The sequence below is a fragment of the Schistocerca nitens genome, chromosome 1 (assembly GCF_023898315.1).
Source record: "Schistocerca nitens isolate TAMUIC-IGC-003100 chromosome 1, iqSchNite1.1, whole genome shotgun sequence".
Taxonomy (NCBI): domain Eukaryota; kingdom Metazoa; phylum Arthropoda; class Insecta; order Orthoptera; family Acrididae; genus Schistocerca; species Schistocerca nitens.
The window spans coordinates 789,578,414-789,600,369 of record NC_064614.1 but is presented as its reverse complement, the minus strand read 5'-3'; the positions used below and the strand labels follow the sequence as shown (position 1 = coordinate 789,600,369).

General features: G+C 40.1%; 1 protein-coding gene across 2 annotated transcripts in view; it reads right to left on the bottom strand.

Moving 5' to 3' along the window:
• Positions 1 to 21,956, bottom strand: part of LOC126262160 (cleavage and polyadenylation specificity factor subunit 5) — a 111,451-nt gene that overhangs the window by 53,317 nt on the left and 36,178 nt on the right. For both annotated transcript variants that reach the window (XM_049958598.1, XM_049958599.1), the window contains exon 3: positions 17,633 to 17,696. In XM_049958598.1, the coding sequence (XP_049814555.1) occupies positions 17,633 to 17,696 (64 nt within the window). The remainder of the gene's footprint in view (positions 1 to 17,632; positions 17,697 to 21,956) is intronic.

Below are 21,956 nucleotides of genomic sequence, written 5' to 3'. Positions count from 1 at the left end.
TATGTATGGAGTATTATTCTCCACAGAACTGAGAAATTTTTGCAGCAAAAATAAAAACCACAGTTAGTCAAACCAGTCTAGAGAAATCTCTTCAATAAGTGGCTAATGTCCTCTCAGTGGAGAAAAATACACTATGTGAAAATTCCAATAAACAGACAAACTAAAGACATCTAAAATGTAAGTTAACCAAATACAAAAGCAAAATAACATAATGGTACACAATTTTGCAGTAGCTCACTTACACCAATACCGTGCTCTTTCTGTATTTCTGCTCTACATATTTCAGAAATTTTCCTAAAATTACAATTGGTTTTAAGAATTTCAATATACATGACACTTTAGTAATACGATCATGTAACCATATTTATTTTGTATTGATTACAATTTTTTATTATGGAGCAGAAAAGTTTCAATTTTTTCAAATTATTTTAGCACACTATCACCTTGTTACAAAGTTTTCCACTTCCACACGAACCAACCTGCATACACTTAATAGATTACAATCATTAGTAAAACAAAATTCATATTATGGTTACAATAGCACTACATGCACCGTCATCTATTCTACAGTATATAGAACTGGCTTATCAATAATGCTGCAAATTATCTTACACAGATTACAGCTACAGACAAACTTACTGAAGTAACAGCTCTAATACATACCTGTTTCTTCCTATTCTTTGAGAAAATTTAACACATCGAGAACTCTTAGGTGTTTCGTAAAAGTAAAGTATAATAAAAAGGGGGTACATATTTTATAGTAGTAGTGCCCACTTCGAAAGATGTTGAAGTTGCTCCATACCCTGTTTATGGGGACCCTTTTTTTTTTTTTTTTTTTGGGGGGGCGGGGGGCGGCATGAGGTGCTACTTTCACATGCTGCAATATGCATTTGCAATCAAGTAAGTTCTTACAGATGATCAACCCACAACATCTGACTCATGTCGACAACATCTGACTCATGTCGATACAGTAATATTGTGTGTGTGTGTGTGTGTGTGTGTGTGTGTGTGAGAGGGGTGTTAGTAGTTTATGGACGGAATGATCTGCCATATATCTCCTATCCCAATATTGTGTGTGTGTGTGTGTGTGTGTGTGTGTGTGTGTGTGTAAGTGACAGAGAGAGAGAGAGAGAGAGAGAGAGAGAGAGAGAGAAATTACAGCAACACTTCTATTAACACTCCAATTACCATTTCCAAAGCAATGAACATAATTTTACACTTCAGTAAAAGTGTAATCCATTGTAGCAGCATCTTAGTATGCACGAAGGTCTGATGGTCCTATTTTTCTTATTAAGTATGTATAAACAGGAAACATAAATCCACAGCAATTAAATGAACTATATCTCAAATTACTAAAGAGAGAGCTAAATCATCAGAGGAAGACAAGTAAGTTCCACAAATACATTTAAGTATATTACACACGAATAATGCAAACAAACTGGAACAGCAGACATGTTTAATAGTATCTTTTCACATTTCTATTACATATAACATGTGCAAGTACAACAACGCATGTTACATCCATTTCTACAAAACAGCTGTACTTCAGCCAGAAAATTCTGCCTGATGAAGTTAGAATTATACACAAGTTCTGTATCCATATACATGTCCAACAACAGTTTACTTTGGCATGTATGGCTTGAGTAACAAAATACGAAATAGCAACAAACATAACAGAAATATTTAATACCATCACTGCTGTTACTGGACTTTACCCTACAAATAACTCAATATTACGACATGTAAATGCAATATCTTTACATGGTTCTGACTAATCTAGTGATAACATATGAGTAATACAGTCTTCAACAGGCATTAAAATACTTCAGCCAACTCACACGCTATGGGACAAATCTTTTTAATGCTGCTGCTACACTGTTATGTCCTTTGCTAATTATTAAATACACTTTATGATGAATTACAAACTTTATTTATACTAGCCAAAACCAACTCTCTGGAAACAAAATTCACCAGACATTCTGGAATCTTAAAACCTGTAACAATCTGCCCTTGTCCAGTACAAAGAATGGACACTTTTAGAAGCCTCCGCATTGTATACAGCTCTTTAAAGTGAATTTTTTGCACTAATTTGTAAGACTTCACTATTCCATTAAGCGTATATTTACAGTGAAACTATCTCCCACTGACAGAGTGTGACAATTGGTCAAACTGAAGGATGCAAGTAAGATCAAACTCAAGGAATGGCTTTCACAGTCAGAAGATTTGCCTTTGGCAGACAGTGGAATAATGGACAACACAATTTATATGCACAGTAAAACCATGTTTTCACATGCGCTGAGGCTGACTATGGAATACATAAATGCATTCAAATGTAAACCATAATTAAAATAGCAAAAAACAGAGTGACGCACAAATAAGAGAAACATTCAGTTGGATACTAGTAAATTTACATGGTTACCAGACAGACTTTTAGATTTTGCTGAAGTGTACTTCAAAAATAACTGTGCCATCTATCACATTAGAAGGCAGTTTTAACAGTTGTTAGTCACTTGAGGTGCCACATAGCAAGGTGATATCACAGGCTGGAAAATGCTGAGGGAAACAGTTTCTTCATTATGTCCTGAAATGTCTCAGACTGAATGAAACATTCAATGTAAATATATTACAATTGTGGGCAGACCCGCAAAAGAAATTTATTGTTCCAACATTTGGTCAATTTTGAACAAGTTTCTAAAATTTCATCCTTTTAAGATTTTGTTTCAAACAAGTGTTAGTAGTAACTATGGTGAAGTGAATATCAGTGAATAAATTGTCTAATGAAGGGCTAATTATACTGTGCAGCACCTCAGTTTTTACTTTACAGACCAACACACTAACAATACTTATTAAACCTTATATGCAGACAGCCATCACAAGTAACAATATTTTAACCACACTTATTCTTCAGATTCATCACACATGGTTTCAAGAAGGTGAGTACACACCATCTCATACAACTTCTAAATCCGTCAAAAATTCAATTTAAGTTTATTAGTGTCCTTTCCAGGTTTCTACTCCACAGCATTACAATGAATGACATTACACGAACTGATGTACTCATATGAATAAAATACATTTACTGTGGACTTGATGTGTTAACCATAAAGACAGCAACTAATCCAGAGGGAAATAACTTGCCAACTGTGGTATACTGCCATCTCATGGTGCGATTTGTCATTTACAAGCACATAAAATAGATCTGGGATATTAACAGCAGAAAATAAATCTCTGATATTAACAGCAAGTTACTTCAACACAGATAGCATGGAGTTTAAGCATGAAATACTTAGAGAGAGAGAGAGAGAGAGAGAGAGAGAGAGAGAGAGAGAGAGATTAAACAATGACACTTATCTCTAAAGACATATGATGCAATACCTCCTAACAATTTTGTCAGCTGCGGTAGTGATACAAAAATATAATTTGTTCATAGTTTTATTACCTTGCAATATTGTCCTACAATGATGGTGACAATCTTGTAACAACTATCAATGATCACTGAGATTGATTGTACAGCTCAATGAGAAATTTGGAATTTTGATGAATCCAACAATAAAGGTAGAACTTGACAAAACTACAAAACTTGAATAGCGCAGCCTGATTCAGGGGAAATGATTACTTGAGGGGTGTATAATTCAATGTTGTTTGTACAATAAAAGTGATTAGCAGAAGTTGTGCAGATCAAATGTAAATTTAAAAACAATGCTGCAGAACATATTGGACATTCACTACTGCCTGATGTACAGCAATAAGACAATTCAGCTAGAATAAGAGAATAAACCAAAATTTGTATTTATGACCGTCTCACTGCATTAAAGTCAGCGACAAACGTAACACAAAACAGAAGAAATTATTTTAGGTTAAGACAATTGCTGTTAACAGTACTTTACAATAGGGGGTGCACTATTCCTGACAAACAGCTGATCAGCAGCATTCGAGTAAAGTTAACCATATGCAGCAAGTGTAGTGAAGAAGAAAGTTGAGAAAGAGAGAGTAGCACCATGTAAAGACAGATGTCAATAAATACTAGAGTCAGGATATGAATATTGTCCATTTCTAAGGAGACAGGCACATTAAATGAAATATATTACTGGGGGGGGGGGGGGCGGGGGGGGGGGGGGCACCCAAAGATAAATGAACTTTGACTTAGGGTTGTTTCAGAACACTATGCCACATTTTTTAAATATTCATGAGGAAGTAAACTAGAATCAGCCTCACCATTTTGAAACTATTTTTTCACAACTAGCTTCTGGTAATTTAACAGTCACCAATTTATGACTAGCTACTTCAGATTCCATAGAATCTATAATATAGCCAGGATCAAAGAAGTCCTGCCACTGTAGGAGACATTCATTGAGAAACATAGGACCTCAACATCTTCCTTTCATATGTCACATGTGGCAGAATTATTGCTGTAATAAAAGAAAAAATGTTAAGGGTTCAATGTAAACTTATTTCATGGTATTTTTGAAATTTTTTAAACATACTCTTTGCAACAGGTTTTGTTACTGTGTAGTTCACATCCTGTGAATAAACCATTGGTAAATGAGACTGCTTTGGTAGAATTTCATAGTTTCACAATAAGTTATGGGTCCATGCAACGCCAAAATGAACAAAACACAGTTTTAGAAGAAGACTGACTCAATCCTGTGTGTGCTAGAATATGCCTTTTTTTGTCGGAAATTCTTACAGTAACAGGAATCTTCTGTAAGAACATGGCTACCTATGGCATAAAAATAAAGCAAAATGAAGATGGACCAATTATGATAGAGAAGACGGGGTGTTCAACAACTGGACTTGTGGCGAAGTACTATTGATGGAAGGAACCAGTCGGCTGATCTACAAAGCCACTTGAGATGAGTGACATAGCTATTATTTCACATGGATTATACTCAAAACGACAAGCAATGTTGGACCTACGTCGGTCATTTCTCAGCTTTATAAATGTATTACAACATTTGTCTTTAATGTTTGTCATCTGTATAAAGGTACTATATGATGCTTTTGCTACCACAGAAAAACAAATGGCAGCAATTGTTAATCATTTAGATAGGAAAGGAATACAGACAACATTGTGTGTTACTTGTTCTGGGAAGTTTGCATTTCCGCGGTTGCCATATGCTGTGCCTCAAAGTTACACACTGTGGAAAGTGTCTCAATTGTTGTACAGTACACATTTTGTATTTATTTTCAAGACAGCATCACAGAAAATTCGAAATGGGCTAGGTAAAGATCTAATTTCCCAAAAGCCGAAAAAAATGAAACTTTTGTTTCACAGGCTAGACCATTTAATGTTTTTGAAATGAAAAGACACCAGGAATGTACTTCCTCTGACAACAAAACACAAAATGACAGCATCCAATGTCAATGCTAGTGCTAACTTTTTACGATGCCAATTTTAAATTCTTGTTTTATATAAAAGCAGATGCCTACTAGCAAATATCTGGTAGAATTCATTACTGAACTGGCAGAGGAACTGGTGGATGAAGGAGGCCTTGTTGAATCACCTACTGAAATTCACTCATAAACAGACTTAGCGCATGATAATTTCCTAAATTTATTCCAATTGAAGAATTGTCCAAAAGGTCTCAGAAGAAATATAAGGTTTCCGCAGAACGAAAAAAGGTAAGACGTGGGAAAGTGGGAAGAAAAGATGTCAGTTGTACCAAGGAATCCAACAGAAATACAGGAGGAAGAGGACTTGGATAATAGTGTGGACCCACCTAACTGAGAAGAGGTGAGAAATGCAAAGAGAAAGGCAGCAGGAACAGACAGCATTCCAGCAGAACTTTTCAAGCAAGGAGGCTCTGAACTGGAAATGAACATCCTGAAAATGGTTAAACTAATAGGGGAAGAAGCGAAAATGCCTCAAACATGGAAGAGGGGGTTATATGCCCCATATATAAGAAAGAATACCAGATGGAATGTAGTAACTATAGAGGGATCACACTGCTTAATCTAGGATATAAAAACCTCTCTAACATTCTGTATGACTGACTCCTTCCAATAATAGTGAGGGAAACAGGGCTGTACCAATGTGGATTTATCCCTTGTAAGCCAACTATCAACCAGATGATGTTGTTGTAGGTTTCTCGGGTCGCCAGCCGTGTGGTAGTGTTGATATCTCGCAATGTTTCGGGAAGTGTCATACTACCCATCTTCTGGTGAAGTGTCAAGATTCGCAGAGAGCGGGCTATTTATGTGCGCGTTCAGTTCTCGGTGTAAGCATTCTGTCTGCATCCGTGGCGGAGGACATTGACGGGTGCGCTCCCAACGGATTGCCGCTATTGCAGGGTTCCATGCTGCGCTGAGTTGGTATCCCTCATCTCTGTTGAATCCTTATATCAGCCATAGCAGAACACAGCATAAATGAAGAACACACCTTCAACTTCGAGAACACGAAGGTACTGTGCCAAGCGTCTGGCTTCTGGGAAATCATTATCAGAGAATCCACAGAACTAAGGATTCACAACAATTTGGTCAACAGAGATGAGGGATACCAACTCAGCACAGCATGGAACCCTGCGATGGCGGCAATCTGTCAGGAGCGCGCCCGTCAATGTCCTCCGCCGCGGACGCAGACAGAATGCTTACACCGAGAACTCAGCGAGGCCGCCGTGGACAACCGCTATCCCCACCACCGTGTGCACACCACCGGTCCACCGTAGCCTCTCGAGGTCTAGTGGAGGGGGTGACCGTGCACATAAATAGCCCGCTCTCCGTGAATCTCGACACTTCGCCAGAAGATGGGTAGTATGACACTTTCCAAAACGTCACGAGACATCAATGCTACCACCCGGCTGGAGACCCGAGAAACCTTCATCAACAGTTTACGGCGGGAAAGCCTACAGTCACATATATTAACCAGATATTTGCCCTAAGACAAATTCTGGAGGGGGGAAGAGAGAGAATTTTAAAGCAGCCTATGGCGATATGGATAGAGAGCAACTGTGTCAAGCTCTAGGTAAATGGGGTATCACACACACACACACACACACACACACACACACACACACACCACTGATGAGGGTAGTAAGAACCAAAATGAAACACAAAATTGCATAAAAACTGGAGGAATGTTGTCCAATAGTTTGCAAATTAAACATTGAGTACAGCAAGGTGATGCACTGGCATGCCTCCTATTCAACGCCACCTTGGGGAAGGTGATGAGAGAAGCAAATATCTTTAATAGGAGAACGATATTTCATAAATTTGTGCAGATATTGGATTATGCGGACAAAATAGACATAGTAGCAAGAACTCTGACAGCAATGGAAGATACATTCACCGCACTTTAAACAGTCGGCAGAAATATTGAGCAGGAAACAAAATACTTAGCTGCTGGGAATGCGCACGGGGAGAACATGCCAACCGAAGTAATGATGGGTAGTTATACCTTTGACAAAGTCTATCATTTCAAGTCCTGGATTCAATTATAACCAGCTTGAAGGAGACCAATTGCAGCCAATAAAACTTATTTTGCCTTAACAAAGCTTCTACCTTCAAGCCTCCTGGATAAGACCACAAAACTAACCACGTATAAAACATTGATCAGACCAGTGCTTACATATGCCTCTGAGACCAGGGCTCTAACAGCAAACGACATTGAATCGCTGGATGCATTCGAGAGAAGGATACCAAGGAGAATAATCAGCCCAATTTGCGAAAGGGAAAGATGGAGGAGGAGATACAACCATGAGTTGTACAAAATCTGCAAAGACCAGCCGGTTAGAAGACATGTGAAATCATCTAGGCTGATATGAGCTGGACATGTGGTACAGATGAATGATACAGAAATACCAAAAAAGATATACCAAGGAAAGTCAGGTTGACAGGCTGCCACAAAATTCAGAAAAACTGTGAAAAAACCAAAGTTTCACACAGTTGATCGAAACCATAGCTAATCACTCCTCAATGCATTACGGGTTCAGTGTGAACTTACTCCATTACATTTTTGAAATACCTCTGAATATTATAAAACCCCTTTGAAACATGTTTTGTTACTGAATAGTTCATATCCTGTGAATAAACTATTTGTAAATGAAACTGTTTGTTCAACTTATAATTTTGCTCAACTGATTAACAACAGACCAAAAAACACAAGGAATTGGAAGAATCAATATCACTGCACCATATAATTTAGGATATTTAACTATACAAAATAAATTGTCCCCAATTTCAGAGCTCATGCAATTTCCACAACTACTTAAAACTTCAGTCACAGGTGGCAAGCAAAAATGAGGGGAATAATTATTATTATTTCTTTCTTTTCTCAGACGTTGTGTCTGGTCAAAAATGGAAAGTGACGCGGACCTTGATCAAGCGTTACTTCCTTTTAACTGTACGGTATATGTTATATTGCATTTAGGAACTTTCGGGTAATTGAACATGTATCAATAATTACAGATTTCTGTAGTTGTATATATAAGTTTGGATGTAGCTGTATTGCATTGATGTACTGGTGGATATTGTGGGGTATGACTCCTGTAGTTGATAGTATAATTGGTATAATGTCAACTTTATCCTGATGCCACATGTCCTCGACTTCCTCAGCCAGTTGGATGTATTTTTCAATTTTTTCTCCTGTTTTCTTTTGTATATTTGTTATATTGGGTATGGATATTTCGATTAGTTGTGTTAATTTCTTCTTTTTATTGGTGAGTATGATGTCAGGTTTGTTATGTGGTGTTGTTTTATCTGTTATAATGGTTGTGTTCCAGTATAACTTGTATTCATCATTCTCCAGTACATTTTGTGGTGCATACTTGTATGTGGGAACATGTTGTTTTATAAGTTTATGTTGTAAGGCAAGCTGTTGATGTATTATTTTTGCTACGTTGTCATGTCTTCTGGGGTATTCTGTATTTGCTAGTATTGTACATCGGCTTGTTATGTGATCTATTGTTTCTATTTGTTGTTTGCAAAGTCTGCATTTATCTGTTGTGGTATTGGGATCTTTAATAATATGCTTGCTGTAATATCTGGTGTTTATAGTTTGATCCTGTATTGCAATCATGAATCCTTCCGTCTCACTGTATATATTGCCTTTTCTTAGCCATGTGTTGGATGCGTCTTCATCGATGTGTGGCTGTGTTAGATGATACGGGTGCTTGCCATGTAGTGTTTCCTTTTTCCAATTTACTTTCTTCGTATCTGTTGATGTTATGTGATCTAAAGGGTTGTAGAAGTGGTTATGAAATTGCAGTGGTGTAGCCGATGTATTTATATGAGTGATTGCTTTGTGTATTTTGCTAGTTTCTGCTCGTTCTAGAAAGAATTTTCTTAAATTGTCTACCTGTCCATAATGTAGGTTTTTTATATCGATAAATCCCCTTCCTCCTTCCTTTCTGCTTAATGTGAATCTTTCTGTTGCTGAATGTATGTGATGTATTCTATATTTGTGGCATTGTGATCGTGTAAGTGTATTGTGTGCTTCTAGGTCTGTGTTACTCCATTTCACTACCCCAAATGAGTAGGTCAATATTGGTATAGCATAAGTATTTATAGCTTTTGTATTGTTTCTTGCTGTCAATTCTGTTTTCAGTATTTTTCTTAGTCTTTGTCTATATTTTTCTTTTAGTTCTTCTTTAATATTTGTATTATCTATTCCTATTTTTTGTCTGTATCCTAGATATTTATAGGCATCTGTTTTTTCCATCGCTTCTATGCAGTCGCTGTGGTTATCCAATATGTAATCTTCTTGTTTAGTGTGTTTTCCCTTGACTATGCTATTTTTCTTACATTTGTCTGTTCCAAAAGCCATATTTATATCATTGCTGAATACTTCTGTTATCTTTACTAATTGGTTGAGTTGTTGATTTGTTGCTGCCAGTAGTTTTAGATCATCCATGTATAGCAAATGTGTGATTTTGTGTGGGTATGTTCCAGTAATATTGTATCCATAATTTGTATTATTTAGCATGTTGGATAGTGGGTTCAGAGCAAGGCAGAACCAGAAAGGACTTAATGAGTCTCCTTGGTATATTCCACGCTTAATCTGTATTGGCTGTGATGTGATATTATTTGAATTTGTTTGGGTATTAAGTGTGGTTTTCCAATTTTTCATTACTATGTTTAGGAACTGTATCAATTTAGGATCTACTTTGTATATTTCCAATATTTGTAGTAACCATGAGTGGGGTACACTATCAAAAGCTTTTTGGTAATCAATGTATGCGTAGTGTAGCGACCTTTGTTTAGTTTTAGCTTGATATTTTACCTCTGCATCTATTATCAGTAGCTCTTTACATCCTCGTGCTCCTTTGCAACAGCCTTTTTGTTCTTCATTTATAATTTTGTTCTGTGTTGTATGTGTCATTAATTTCTGTGTAATGACTGAAGTTAATATTTTGTATATTGTTGGTAGGCATGTTATGGGGCAATATTTAGCTGGGTTTGCTGTGTCTGCTTGATCTTTAGGTTTCAGGTAAGTTATTCCTTGTGTAAGTGTATCAGGGAATGTGTATGGGTCTGCAATGTAACTGTTAAATAATTTATATCTGAATCAAAGTGCTGGCAGGTCGATAGACACAAACAAACACAAACATACACACGAAATTCAAGCTTTCGCAACAAACTGTTGCCTCATCAGGAAAGAGGAAAGGAGAGGGAAAGACGAAAGGATGTGGGTTTTAAGGGAGAGGGTAAGGAGTCATTCCAATATTCCAATCCCGGGAGCGGAAAGACTTACCTTAGGGGGGAAAAAAGGACAGGTATACACACACACACACACACACACACACACACACACACACACACATATCCATCCGCACATACACAGACACAAGCAGACATTTGTAAGGGCAAAGATGAAAAGAAGCAGAAATTACAAGCATTGGCCAAACGACTTAGAAGATACAAAAAAACTGAAAATAGAAGGAAAGAAAACCAAACATTCAACACAAACCAAAAGAAATTTTACCATACAATAGATAACTCCTTCCTCTTTCCTGATGAGGCAACAGTTTGTTGCAAAAGCTTGAATTTCGTGTGTATGTTTGTGTGTCTATCGACCTGCCAGCACTTTTGTTCGGTAAGTCACATCATCTGTGTTTTAGATATATTTTTCCCACGTGGAATGTTTCCCTCTATTATATTCATATCATTAATTTGTTAAATAATTTAGTTAGATGTGAATGTGTTGAGGTGAACTTCTTTAGTCAGAAATTTGCTATTTTATCTTTTCCAGGGGCTTTCCAATTGTGAGTAGAATTAATTGCTTGGGTGACTTCATGTTGCAAAATTATCACTTCAGGCATTTGTGGTATCATCTTGTATGTGTCTGTTTCTGCTTGTATCCACTGTGCATGCCTGTTATGTTGTACCGGGTTTGACCATATGTTGCTCCAGAAGTGTCCGATGTCTGTTTTGTTTGGTGGATTGTCTATTTTAATGTGTGTGTTATCTATTGCCCGGTAAAATTTCTTTTGGTTTGTGTTGAATGTTTGGTTTTGTTTCCTTCTATTTTCACTTTTTTTGTATCTTCTAAGTCGTTTGGCCAATGCTTGTAATTTCTGCTTCTTTTCGTCTAATTGCTCTATTGCTTCTTGTTGTGAGATTTTACTTAACCTTTTTCGTTTAAATTGTGTTAGCTGTCCAATGTCTTTTCTCAGTTTTTCTATTCTGATCTGTAGCCTGTGTTGCCATGCTGGTTTTGTGGGTTTCTTCTGTGTGTTGGTTGGTTCTGATCTCTGCCTAGTGTGTATATTTAGTGTAGTGAGTGCTCCTATATAAACCAGTAGTTGTAACTCTTCCATAGTTGTGTTTTCATTTATTTTGTTGTGTATGATTGTGTTGATAGTTTTTATTGTTGTTTCGACTTGTGGGTTATTTGGCGGTCTATGCAAGAATGGTCTAATGTCTGTATTTGTGTCTTTGTATTCTATATATGTCAGCTGAAATTTTTCTTCTATATCTAACATGTGTGTCACTTCGTGTTCTATTTGTGCTTGTTCTAGTGACTGTCTTAAGATTTCGTTTTCCTCTGATTGTTTCATTGATGCGTGTTGTTAAAATACTTGTCTAATGCTATTCTCCATGCTACTCTATACTGCGCAAGCTGCTTCATCTCAGCAAGTACTGCAACCTACATTGTTCTGTACCTGCTTATTGCATTCATCTCTCTGTCACCGTCTACAATTTTTACCCTCCCTCTTCTCTCTAATTCTAAACTTGCGATCCCTTGCCTCAGAATGTGTCCTACCTTATCTTCTAAGATAAGTCGTAGGGTCAGTATAGCATCGCGTGTTCCAACATTTTCCCTGAGGTTGGCTTCTATCAATTTTTTTCATTCATCTGTAAAGAATTTGTGTTAGTATTTTGCAGCCGTGACTGGTTAAACTGATAGTTCAGTAACTTTCCCACCCGTCGACACTTGCGTTCTTTATGATTGGAATTACTATATTATTCTTTAAGTCTGAAGGTATTTCGCCAGTCTCATACATTTTTCTCACCAGATGGTAGAGTTTTGTAGTTTTGGAATGTAGTAAAACTAGATCAGATGATGCTGATGGAATTAGATTAGGAAATGAAACACTTAAAGTAGATGTTTTGCTATTTGGGCAGCAGAATAACTGATGATGGTCAAAGTAGTGGGGACATAAAAAGTGGACTGGCAATGGCAAGAAACACATTTCTGAAGAGAAATTTGTTAATATCGAGTACAGATTTAGTGTCAGGAAGACTCTTCTGGAAGTATTCATACGGAGTGTAGCCATGTATGGAAGTGAAACGTGGACAATAAACAGTTTAGACAAGAAGAGAACAAAAGCTTTTGAAATGTGGTGCTACATAAGAATGCTGAAGATTGCATGGGTAGATCACATAACTAACTAGGAGGTGCTAAACAGAACTGGGGAGAAGAGGTATTTGTGGCACAACTTGACTAGAAGAAGGGATCAGTTGGTAGTATACATTCTGAGGCATCAAGGGATCATCAACTTCATACTGAAGGGAAATGTGGAGGGTAAAAATCGTAGAGGGAGATTGGTTGGTTGATTTAAATGAGGGGGTAAGGGACCAAACTGCTAGGTCATCGGTCCCTTGTTACGAATAAAACAATGCCACAAGGGTGAGAAAAAAAACAAGCAAGACTGACAACACCAAACAGTCAGAAAGAAAAAACCACAAGAACGATGGAAGGGCAACAAACACTTAAATGGAAAAAAGGGGATAAGACAGAAACACGTAGAAGAAATTAAAATGACAAAACAGATTACCATGGCTGGCTGACCGTGAGAATAAAGAGGAGAAGCCAGTCACTCTGCAACATATTAAAACCTCCAACCTAAAAGCACTAGGGTGGAGGAAACAGAGGGACAAAGGACATGTGCTAAAATTTAGATCAAATAAAACCCACCGTTACGTATAAAACGTAAAATTAAATTAGCTGATGAGGTGTTGTCAGATAAAATTAGCAGCAACGAGTTCGGTAACCAAAAATTCCGTCGCAGGGCTGTCAAAGTGGGACAGTGCGCCAGAACATGGGCCACTGTCAACTGGGCACCGCATTGACAATGAGATGGGTCTTCATGGCGCAGAAAGTTGCCGTGGGTCACCCAAGTGTGGCAAAGCGGAGCCGGCAGAGAAGCAGAGTCCCTGTCAGAGGCCTGCATGGAGGACTGCCACATATTCATAGTCTCCTTAATGGCACGCAGTTTATTGTGCGTGTTGAGACTATGCCATTCCGTCTCCCAAAGCTGAAAAACCTGGCAATGTAAAAACGAACACAGACCAGTTATTGAAATTCCGATCTCCATATGTGGTTTCTGTGTAGCCTGTCGGCAAGTTCGTTGCCTGGGATTCTGACATGACATGGCATCCAGACAAAAACCACTGAACGACTTGACCGTTCCAGGGGTATAGATGGACTCCTGGATGGTTGCTACCAAAGGATGACAACAATAGCACTGGTCAATTGCTTGTAGGCTGCTCAAGGAGTCAGTACACAGAAGAAACTGACTCCCCAGGGCATGAATGAATGTGTTCAAGAGCAAGAGATATAGCCACCGGCTCAGCAGTGAAAACACTGCAGCCATTGGGCAAGGAATGCTAATCAATATGTCCTCCATGGACATATGCAAAGCCAGTGTGATCATCAGCCATCGGTGTAAACCACTTCGTGGGCTTGGTACGTGTCAAGAATGGAGAGGAAGTGGCAGCAGAGAGCTGCGGCCTTATCTGAGTCCTTAGGGCCATGTGAAAGGTCCAGGCAAAGCCGCGGCCTAGGTATACACCATGGAGGCGTATGTGAACGGACCTCAAGAATAGGTGGTAAAGGCAAGGACTCCAGTTTGGAAAGAAAGAGCCAAGACACAAACTGCAAACTGGAAGCCCTGACCTGGCCCGCAGATGCAGGAGATGAACCACCGTGGGTGGGAAAAGGAGATGGTAATTCGGATGCACAGGATAACTACGAATGTGTGCAACGTAATTGGTGAGCAGTTGTGCACACCTGACCTGCAATGGAGGGACTCCAGACTCCGCAAGGATGCTGGTCACCGGACTAGCTCCTGTTGAATGCCACAGTTGTGCACTGGGCCGAGTAAACGCAACGCTGAGGGTGCCGCCGAACCATCAACTACACTCCAATAGTCAAGGTGTGATTGAACAAGGGCTCTGTAGAGCTGCAGCAGCTTAGAGCGATCTGCATCCCATTTGGTGTTGCTCAGGCAGTGGAGGGCATTGAGGTGCTCCCAGCACTTCTGCTTAGGCTGATGAAGGTGAGGAAGCCAAGTCAATCAGGTGTCAAAAACCAGTCCTAAGAATCGATATGTCTCTACTACAGTGAGTATATCATCTTTAAGGTAAAGTTCTGGTTCCAGATGAATGGTACGATGCCAACAGAAGTGCATAGCACACAACTTTGCAGCCGAAAACTGGAAGCTGTGGGCTAGAGCCCATGACTGCACTTTATGAATGGCTCCCTGTAGGTGCCCCTCAGTAACACCAGTACTGGTGGAGCAGTACGAAATGCAGAAGGCATCTGCATACAGAAAAAGTGAGATGGACAGTCCTACAGCTGCTGCTATACCGTTAATGGCCACTAAAAATAGAGATATACTCAATACAGAGCCCTGCAGGACCCCATTGTCCTGGATACGGGGTGAACTACGAGAGGCACCAACTTGGACATGGAAAGTACAAAGCGACAGGAAATTTCACCCCACTTGTATAATGTGCCAAGAATTGATGTCGCCATGTGGTGTCATATGTTTTCGTAAATCAAAAAAGACGGCAACAAGGCGTTGGCGTCTGGAAAAGGCTGTTCGGATGGCAGACTCTAGGGACACAAGATTATCAGTGGCAGATAGACCCAGGCAGAAGCCACCCTGGCATGGAGCGAATTGGCCATGTGACTCCAGGACCCAACCCAACTGTCGACACACCATATGTTCCAGCAGCTTGGAAAGAGCGTTGGTGAGGCTGATGGGCCAATAGCTATGCACATCAAGGGTTTTTGTCAGGTGTGAGCACTGGTATGATGGTGCTCTCCAGCCAGTGAGATGGAAAGACGCCATCGCACCAGATCCAGTTGAAGATCACGAGAATATGTCGCTTGTAGTCAGACGAGAGATTTTTAATCATCTGACTGTGGATCCGATCGGGCCCAGGAGCTGTGTCAGGGCAATGTGCAAGGGCACTGAGAAGCTCCCACTCTGTAAATGGGGCGTTATAGGGTTCACTGCAGCGTGTAGTGAACGAGAGGACTTTGTAGAGGGAGAGTAAGAGATGCATACACTAAGCTGAGTCAGAAGGATGTAGGTTGCAGCAGTTACTAGGAGATGATGAAGCCTGCACAGAATACAGTAGCATGGCGAGTTGCATCAAACTAATCTCTGAAAACAACAACAACATTCCATTACCCTTGTTTTGCTTTTGTTGATGTTCACCTTATATCCTCCTTTCAAGACATTGTCCATTCTGTTCAATGGCTCTTCAGAGTCTCTGCTGTGTCTGAAAGAATTACAAAGTGATCAACAAACTTCAAAATCTTTATTTCTTATCCCTGGACTTTAATTTCTACTCCAAATTTTTCTGTTGTTTCCTTTACAGCTTGGTCAATACACAAATTGAGTAACATTGGGGATAGGCTACACCCTGTCTTTCTCCCTTCTCAACCACTGCTTCCCTTTTGTGCCCCTTGACTCTTCTTACCACCTTCTGGTTTCTGTACAAATCGTAAATAGCCTTTCACTCCCTGTATTTTACGTCTGCTAACTTCAGAATTTCATCAAAGAGTATTCAAGTCAACATTGTCAAAAGCTTTCTATAAGTCTACAAATGCTCTAAACACAGGTTTGCCTTTCCTTAACCTATCTTTCAAGACAAGTCGTAGGGTCAGACTGCCTTGCATCTTCCTACATTTTTACAGTACTGAAAACTGATCTTCCCCGAGGTCGGCTTCTACCAATTTTTTCCATTCTTCTGTAAAAAATTCATGTTAGTATTTTGCAACCATAACTTACTGAACTGATAGTTTGGTAATTTTCACACCTGTCAGCACCTGCTTTCTTTGGAATTGCAATTATTATATTCTTCTTTAAGTCTGAGTTTAGAAAAATGGTTTTGACATTACTTTTGTAATTCGAAACATGGATACCCAAAATGATGTAATATCCTATGCTTCCTGAAGAACACTACTATCACAAATTTTGCAAGAGTGTCAATGGCATAACATGTTATCGATTGTGACTACGGGGCTTTCTAAAATAAAAAAAATTAAATAAAAAAATTATGTTTGGTAGAGTTTACCACATATTCTGCAATTGACCCTATGCAGCTATTTAATTCAATTCTCAGATAAGAAATCAGGATAACAAGGATGTAGCCACGCAAACAGGGACAAGTGTAGTAAAGCACTATCAAGTTTAAACTGATGACTGCTGGATGATAGAATCCATGACAACTTATGGACCAAGCACAACAGTGGTTTTTCATGCAACCAGGACAATGTTATAATTTTCACAGGTCAGGAATAATAACAGACCTAAACAAATATTTATAACGTGACTAGTAAAGTCATGCTTTCTCTATCAGATGCTGTCATAAAATGGCGTTATAAGAGCATAAGAATACCAATATACCTTCAGAATTGAAGTAAATACATGACTAATAAAGAAAATTAGGTCCCTCAATTTCACGGCAATGAGAAGTGGCATCCTTGGTGCAGTGGTGGAATTAACGAAAAATACTAACTGGTGGACAATCTCATTAAGCCCTTGACAATGCATTCACCTTTTATCATGCTTTCCTCAGAAAAATTACTTTTCATTAAGTACCAGCTGTGAATTAAATGTACAATTTAATCAATACATATTTCTTTTTCAAAATGTCATGCTATTTTTGATATACGAATCGTTTTGCGTTCTCCAACCAAAAGTATACAACATTTTCTGCAAATGATTAATTTATGCACCTCCACTACAATGGCGACTTTACTGGCTTCAGTACAGAAGTACTTTGTCCACGATGGGGAAATGCTGTTTCAAAATAAAAAAAAGAACTTTGATAAATATCTTGCACACAGAAAACACATCAACATCTGAAATTAACAAGAAAATCATTTAAACAACATAGTATCCCTTTCAGGTTTGGCATGAAATGTAACAGTATGCTATATTTACTGGAATGTTACCTCTGTTAGAAGCCTCTTCAGACCTTCTACTTCATCTTCACCTGGGTTTAATTCTCCTCCTGGTCTGGAAACAAAGATAACATCTTCAAAATATTTGGTAATACAGCAATAAGGAAAACTTTTGTTTACTTAGATATCATTTTTTGTTCATAACCCATCCTTTGTGACAATTATACTCCTGGGCCCAGAACTAAAAAAAATTCAACGTCTCTTCTTTATGCCCTATTTTCTGCTCATTCTCCAAGTCTACACTCTTCTCCCCCCTTAACATCAATTACTGCTTAAGTCTTACTAAACTTCACAGCCTTTTTTACCTTTCAGTCTGGATAATCTATCCTTCAAGACAACATGTTACTTGCTGGAATCTGCAATAACTATCCCGGCACATACATTTATAGACCCCTTTCCACTCCTCTTCCATCCACTCTATGTTAAACCCTAATCCTAATAACAACACTGCGGTCATTTTCACACGCCTAGAAACGAATGATTAGCTTTGTGTGACAACTATTGGCAGTACCAGGTATTGGTGGCCTGACATCACGAGCTGCGGCTCCAAAAAGTTCAGGATTTAAAGTCTAGTTTCCCTTTCCTTTCCACCATTTTATTACACACTGATTGGCTGGTTGGTTGGTTTAGAGGAGGAGAGGAGGGGGAGGGGGGAGGGGGGAGGGGGGAAAGGACCAAACTGCGAGGTCATCGGTCCCTAGATCCTGGTAAAATAATTACACAAGGGAAAGAAGAAAAGAGACGTACAGCACAATAATAGGAGAATGGAAGAACCAGAAGAACGACAGGAGGACAACCAACACTACTATGGACAAAACAGGAAAAAGAAAACCACACAGAGAAGCAAGAAACAGGTAGAAGGGAAAAAACAAGAGAGCAGATGACCGTGGCAGACTGACTACGAGAACAAAAGGAAAAGCCAGCCACTCTGCAACACATTAAAACTTCTGGCCTAGGTTGGTTAGTTTAAAAGATGGGGAAAGAGACCAAACTACAAGGTCATCAGTCTCTTGTTCCTAATAAAATAATGCCAAAGTGTGAGAATAAAACAGACAAGACATGTAACACAAAACGGAAAGAAAGGAAAGGTATCAAACACTAAAAGGAACAAAAGAGGGCAAGAAACCAACAGAGAGATGCAAGAAACACTTAAGACGAGAGTAAAACAAGGAAGCAGATTACAGGGGCTGGCCAACCATGAACATAAAAAAGAAAAGCCAGCCACCCTGCAACACATTACAACCTCCACCCTAAAAGCACTACGGTGGAGGACACAGAAAAACAAAGGACATGCTCTAAAACTCAGATCAAATGATAAAACCCACCTTCATGGATGAAATGTAAAACCAAGTCAGCCGATGAGGCATTGTCTGCTAAAATCAATGATAATGAGTCCGGCAACCGAAGATGAAGTCGCAGGGCAGCAAATGAAGGACAGAGCGGAAGAATATGGGCCACTGTCAACTGGGAGCCGCACCGACACTCAGGTGGGTCTTCACGGCCCTCATCAAGGACTTCACACATTCGTGGCCCCCTTAATTGCTCTTAGTTTGTTGATTATACTAATATTTGGCCATTCCGTCTCCCAAAGCTGAAAAACCTTGCGGAGTAATAACAAACGCAGGTCAGTTGCAGGGATGCCCATCTCCAGAAGTGGTTTCTGTGTAGCCTGCTTGGACACACTGTCAGCCAAGTTAATTTCCAAGGATTCTAACATGACCAGGGGTCCAGACGAACACCACTGAACGACTGGACCGTTCCATGACAGAGATGGACTCCTGGATGGATGCTACCAAAGGGTGATGAGGGTAGCATTGGTCAATAGTTTTCATGCTGCTCAAGGAGTCAGTACATAAAAGGAAAGACTCCCCAGGGCATGAACGGAGATACTGAAGTGCACGAGAAATGGCCATCAGCTCTGCAGTGAATACACTGCAGCCATCAGGTAAGGAATGTTAATCAATAGGGCCACCGTGAACGTAGGCAAAGCCTACACGACCATCAACCATCGAGCCGTTGGTGTAAACCAATTCAAAGCACCGGGACATGTCAAGAATAGAGAGAAAGTAACAGCGGAGAGCCACACGGTTAGCGTAGTCCTTAGGGCTATGTGGCAGCCGAGGCGTACACCATGGAAGCATAAGTGAATGGAGCGCAAGTAGAGTTGGTAAAGTGAAGGAATCCAGTTCGGAGAGAAAGGACCACACGCGAACCGCTATCATTAGCCCTGATCTGGGACACCGATGTGGGAGATGGGACTGCCACGGGTGGGAAAAGGAGACGGTAATTCGGATGCTCAGGACAACTAAGAATGTGTGCTGCGTAACTGGCGAACAGTTGTGCATATCTGATCTGTAATGGAGGGACATCAGCCTCTACCAGTACACTTGTCATCGGACTCTTCCTAAAAGCTCCTATAGCTAGTGCAACCCCGCAGTGGTGCACAGGTTCAAGTAAATGCAACGCTGAGGGCGCTGCCAAACCGTAAGTCACACTCCCATAGTCAATTCGGGATTGGACAAGGGCTCTGTAGAGCCGCAGCAGTGTAGACCGATCTGCACCCCAATTGGTGTTGTTCAGGCAATGGAGGGCATTGAGGTACTGCCAGCACTTCTGCTGACCACGATGAGGAAACAAAATCAATTGAGTGTCAAAAACCAGTCCACAGAAGAACGACAGGAGGACAACCAACACTACTATGGACAAAACAGGAAAAAGAAAACCACACAGAGAAGCAAGAAACAGGTAGAAGGGAAAAAACAAGAGAGCAGATGACCGTGGCAGACTGACTACGAGAACAAAAGGAAAAGCCAGCCACTCTGCAACACATTAAAACTTCTGGCCTAGGTTGGTTAGTTTAAAAGATGGGGAAAGAGACCAAACTACAAGGTCATCAGTCTCTTGTTCCTAATAAAATAATGCCAAAGTGTGAGAATAAAACAGACAAGACATGTAACACAAAACGGAAAGAAAGGAAAGGTATCAAACACTAAAAGGAACAAAAGAGGGCAAGAAACCAACAGAGAGATGCAAGAAACACTTAAGACGAGAGTAAAACAAGGAAGCAGATTACAGGGGCTGGCCAACCATGAACATAAAAAAGAAAAGCCAGCCACCCTGCAACACATTACAACCTCCACCCTAAAAGCACTACGGTGGAGGACACAGAAAAACAAAGGACATGCTCTAAAACTCAGATCAAATGATAAAACCCACCTTCATGGATGAAATGTAAAACCAAGTCAGCCGATGAGGCATTGTCTGCTAAAATCAATGATAATGAGTCCGGCAACCGAAGATGAAGTCGCAGGGCAGCAAATGAAGGACAGAGCGGAAGAATATGGGCCACTGTCAACTGGGAGCCGCACCGACACTCAGGTGGGTCTTCACGGCCCTCATCAAGGACTTCACACATTCGTGGCCCCCTTAATTGCTCTTAGTTTGTTGATTATACTAATATTTGGCCATTCCGTCTCCCAAAGCTGAAAAACCTTGCGGAGTAATAACAAACGCAGGTCAGTTGCAGGGATGCCCATCTCCAGAAGTGGTTTCTGTGTAGCCTGCTTGGACACACTGTCAGCCAAGTTAATTTCCAAGGATTCTAACATGACCAGGGGTCCAGACGAACACCACTGAACGACTGGACCGTTCCATGACAGAGATGGACTCCTGGATGGATGCTACCAAAGGGTGATGAGGGTAGCATTGGTCAATAGTTTTCATGCTGCTCAAGGAGTCAGTACATAAAAGGAAAGACTCCCCAGGGCATGAACGGAGATACTGAAGTGCACGAGAAATGGCCATCAGCTCTGCAGTGAATACACTGCAGCCATCAGGTAAGGAATGTTAATCAATAGGGCCACCGTGAACGTAGGCAAAGCCTACACGACCATCAACCATCGAGCCGTTGGTGTAAACCAATTCAAAGCACCGGGACATGTCAAGAATAGAGAGAAAGTAACAGCGGAGAGCCACACGGTTAGCGTAGTCCTTAGGGCTATGTGGCAGCCGAGGCGTACACCATGGAAGCATAAGTGAATGGAGCGCAAGTAGAGTTGGTAAAGTGAAGGAATCCAGTTCGGAGAGAAAGGACCACACGCGAACCGCTATCATTAGCCCTGATCTGGGACACCGATGTGGGAGATGGGACTGCCACGGGTGGGAAAAGGAGACGGTAATTCGGATGCTCAGGACAACTAAGAATGTGTGCTGCGTAACTGGCGAACAGTTGTGCATATCTGATCTGTAATGGAGGGACATCAGCCTCTACCAGTACACTTGTCATCGGACTCTTCCTAAAAGCTCCTATAGCTAG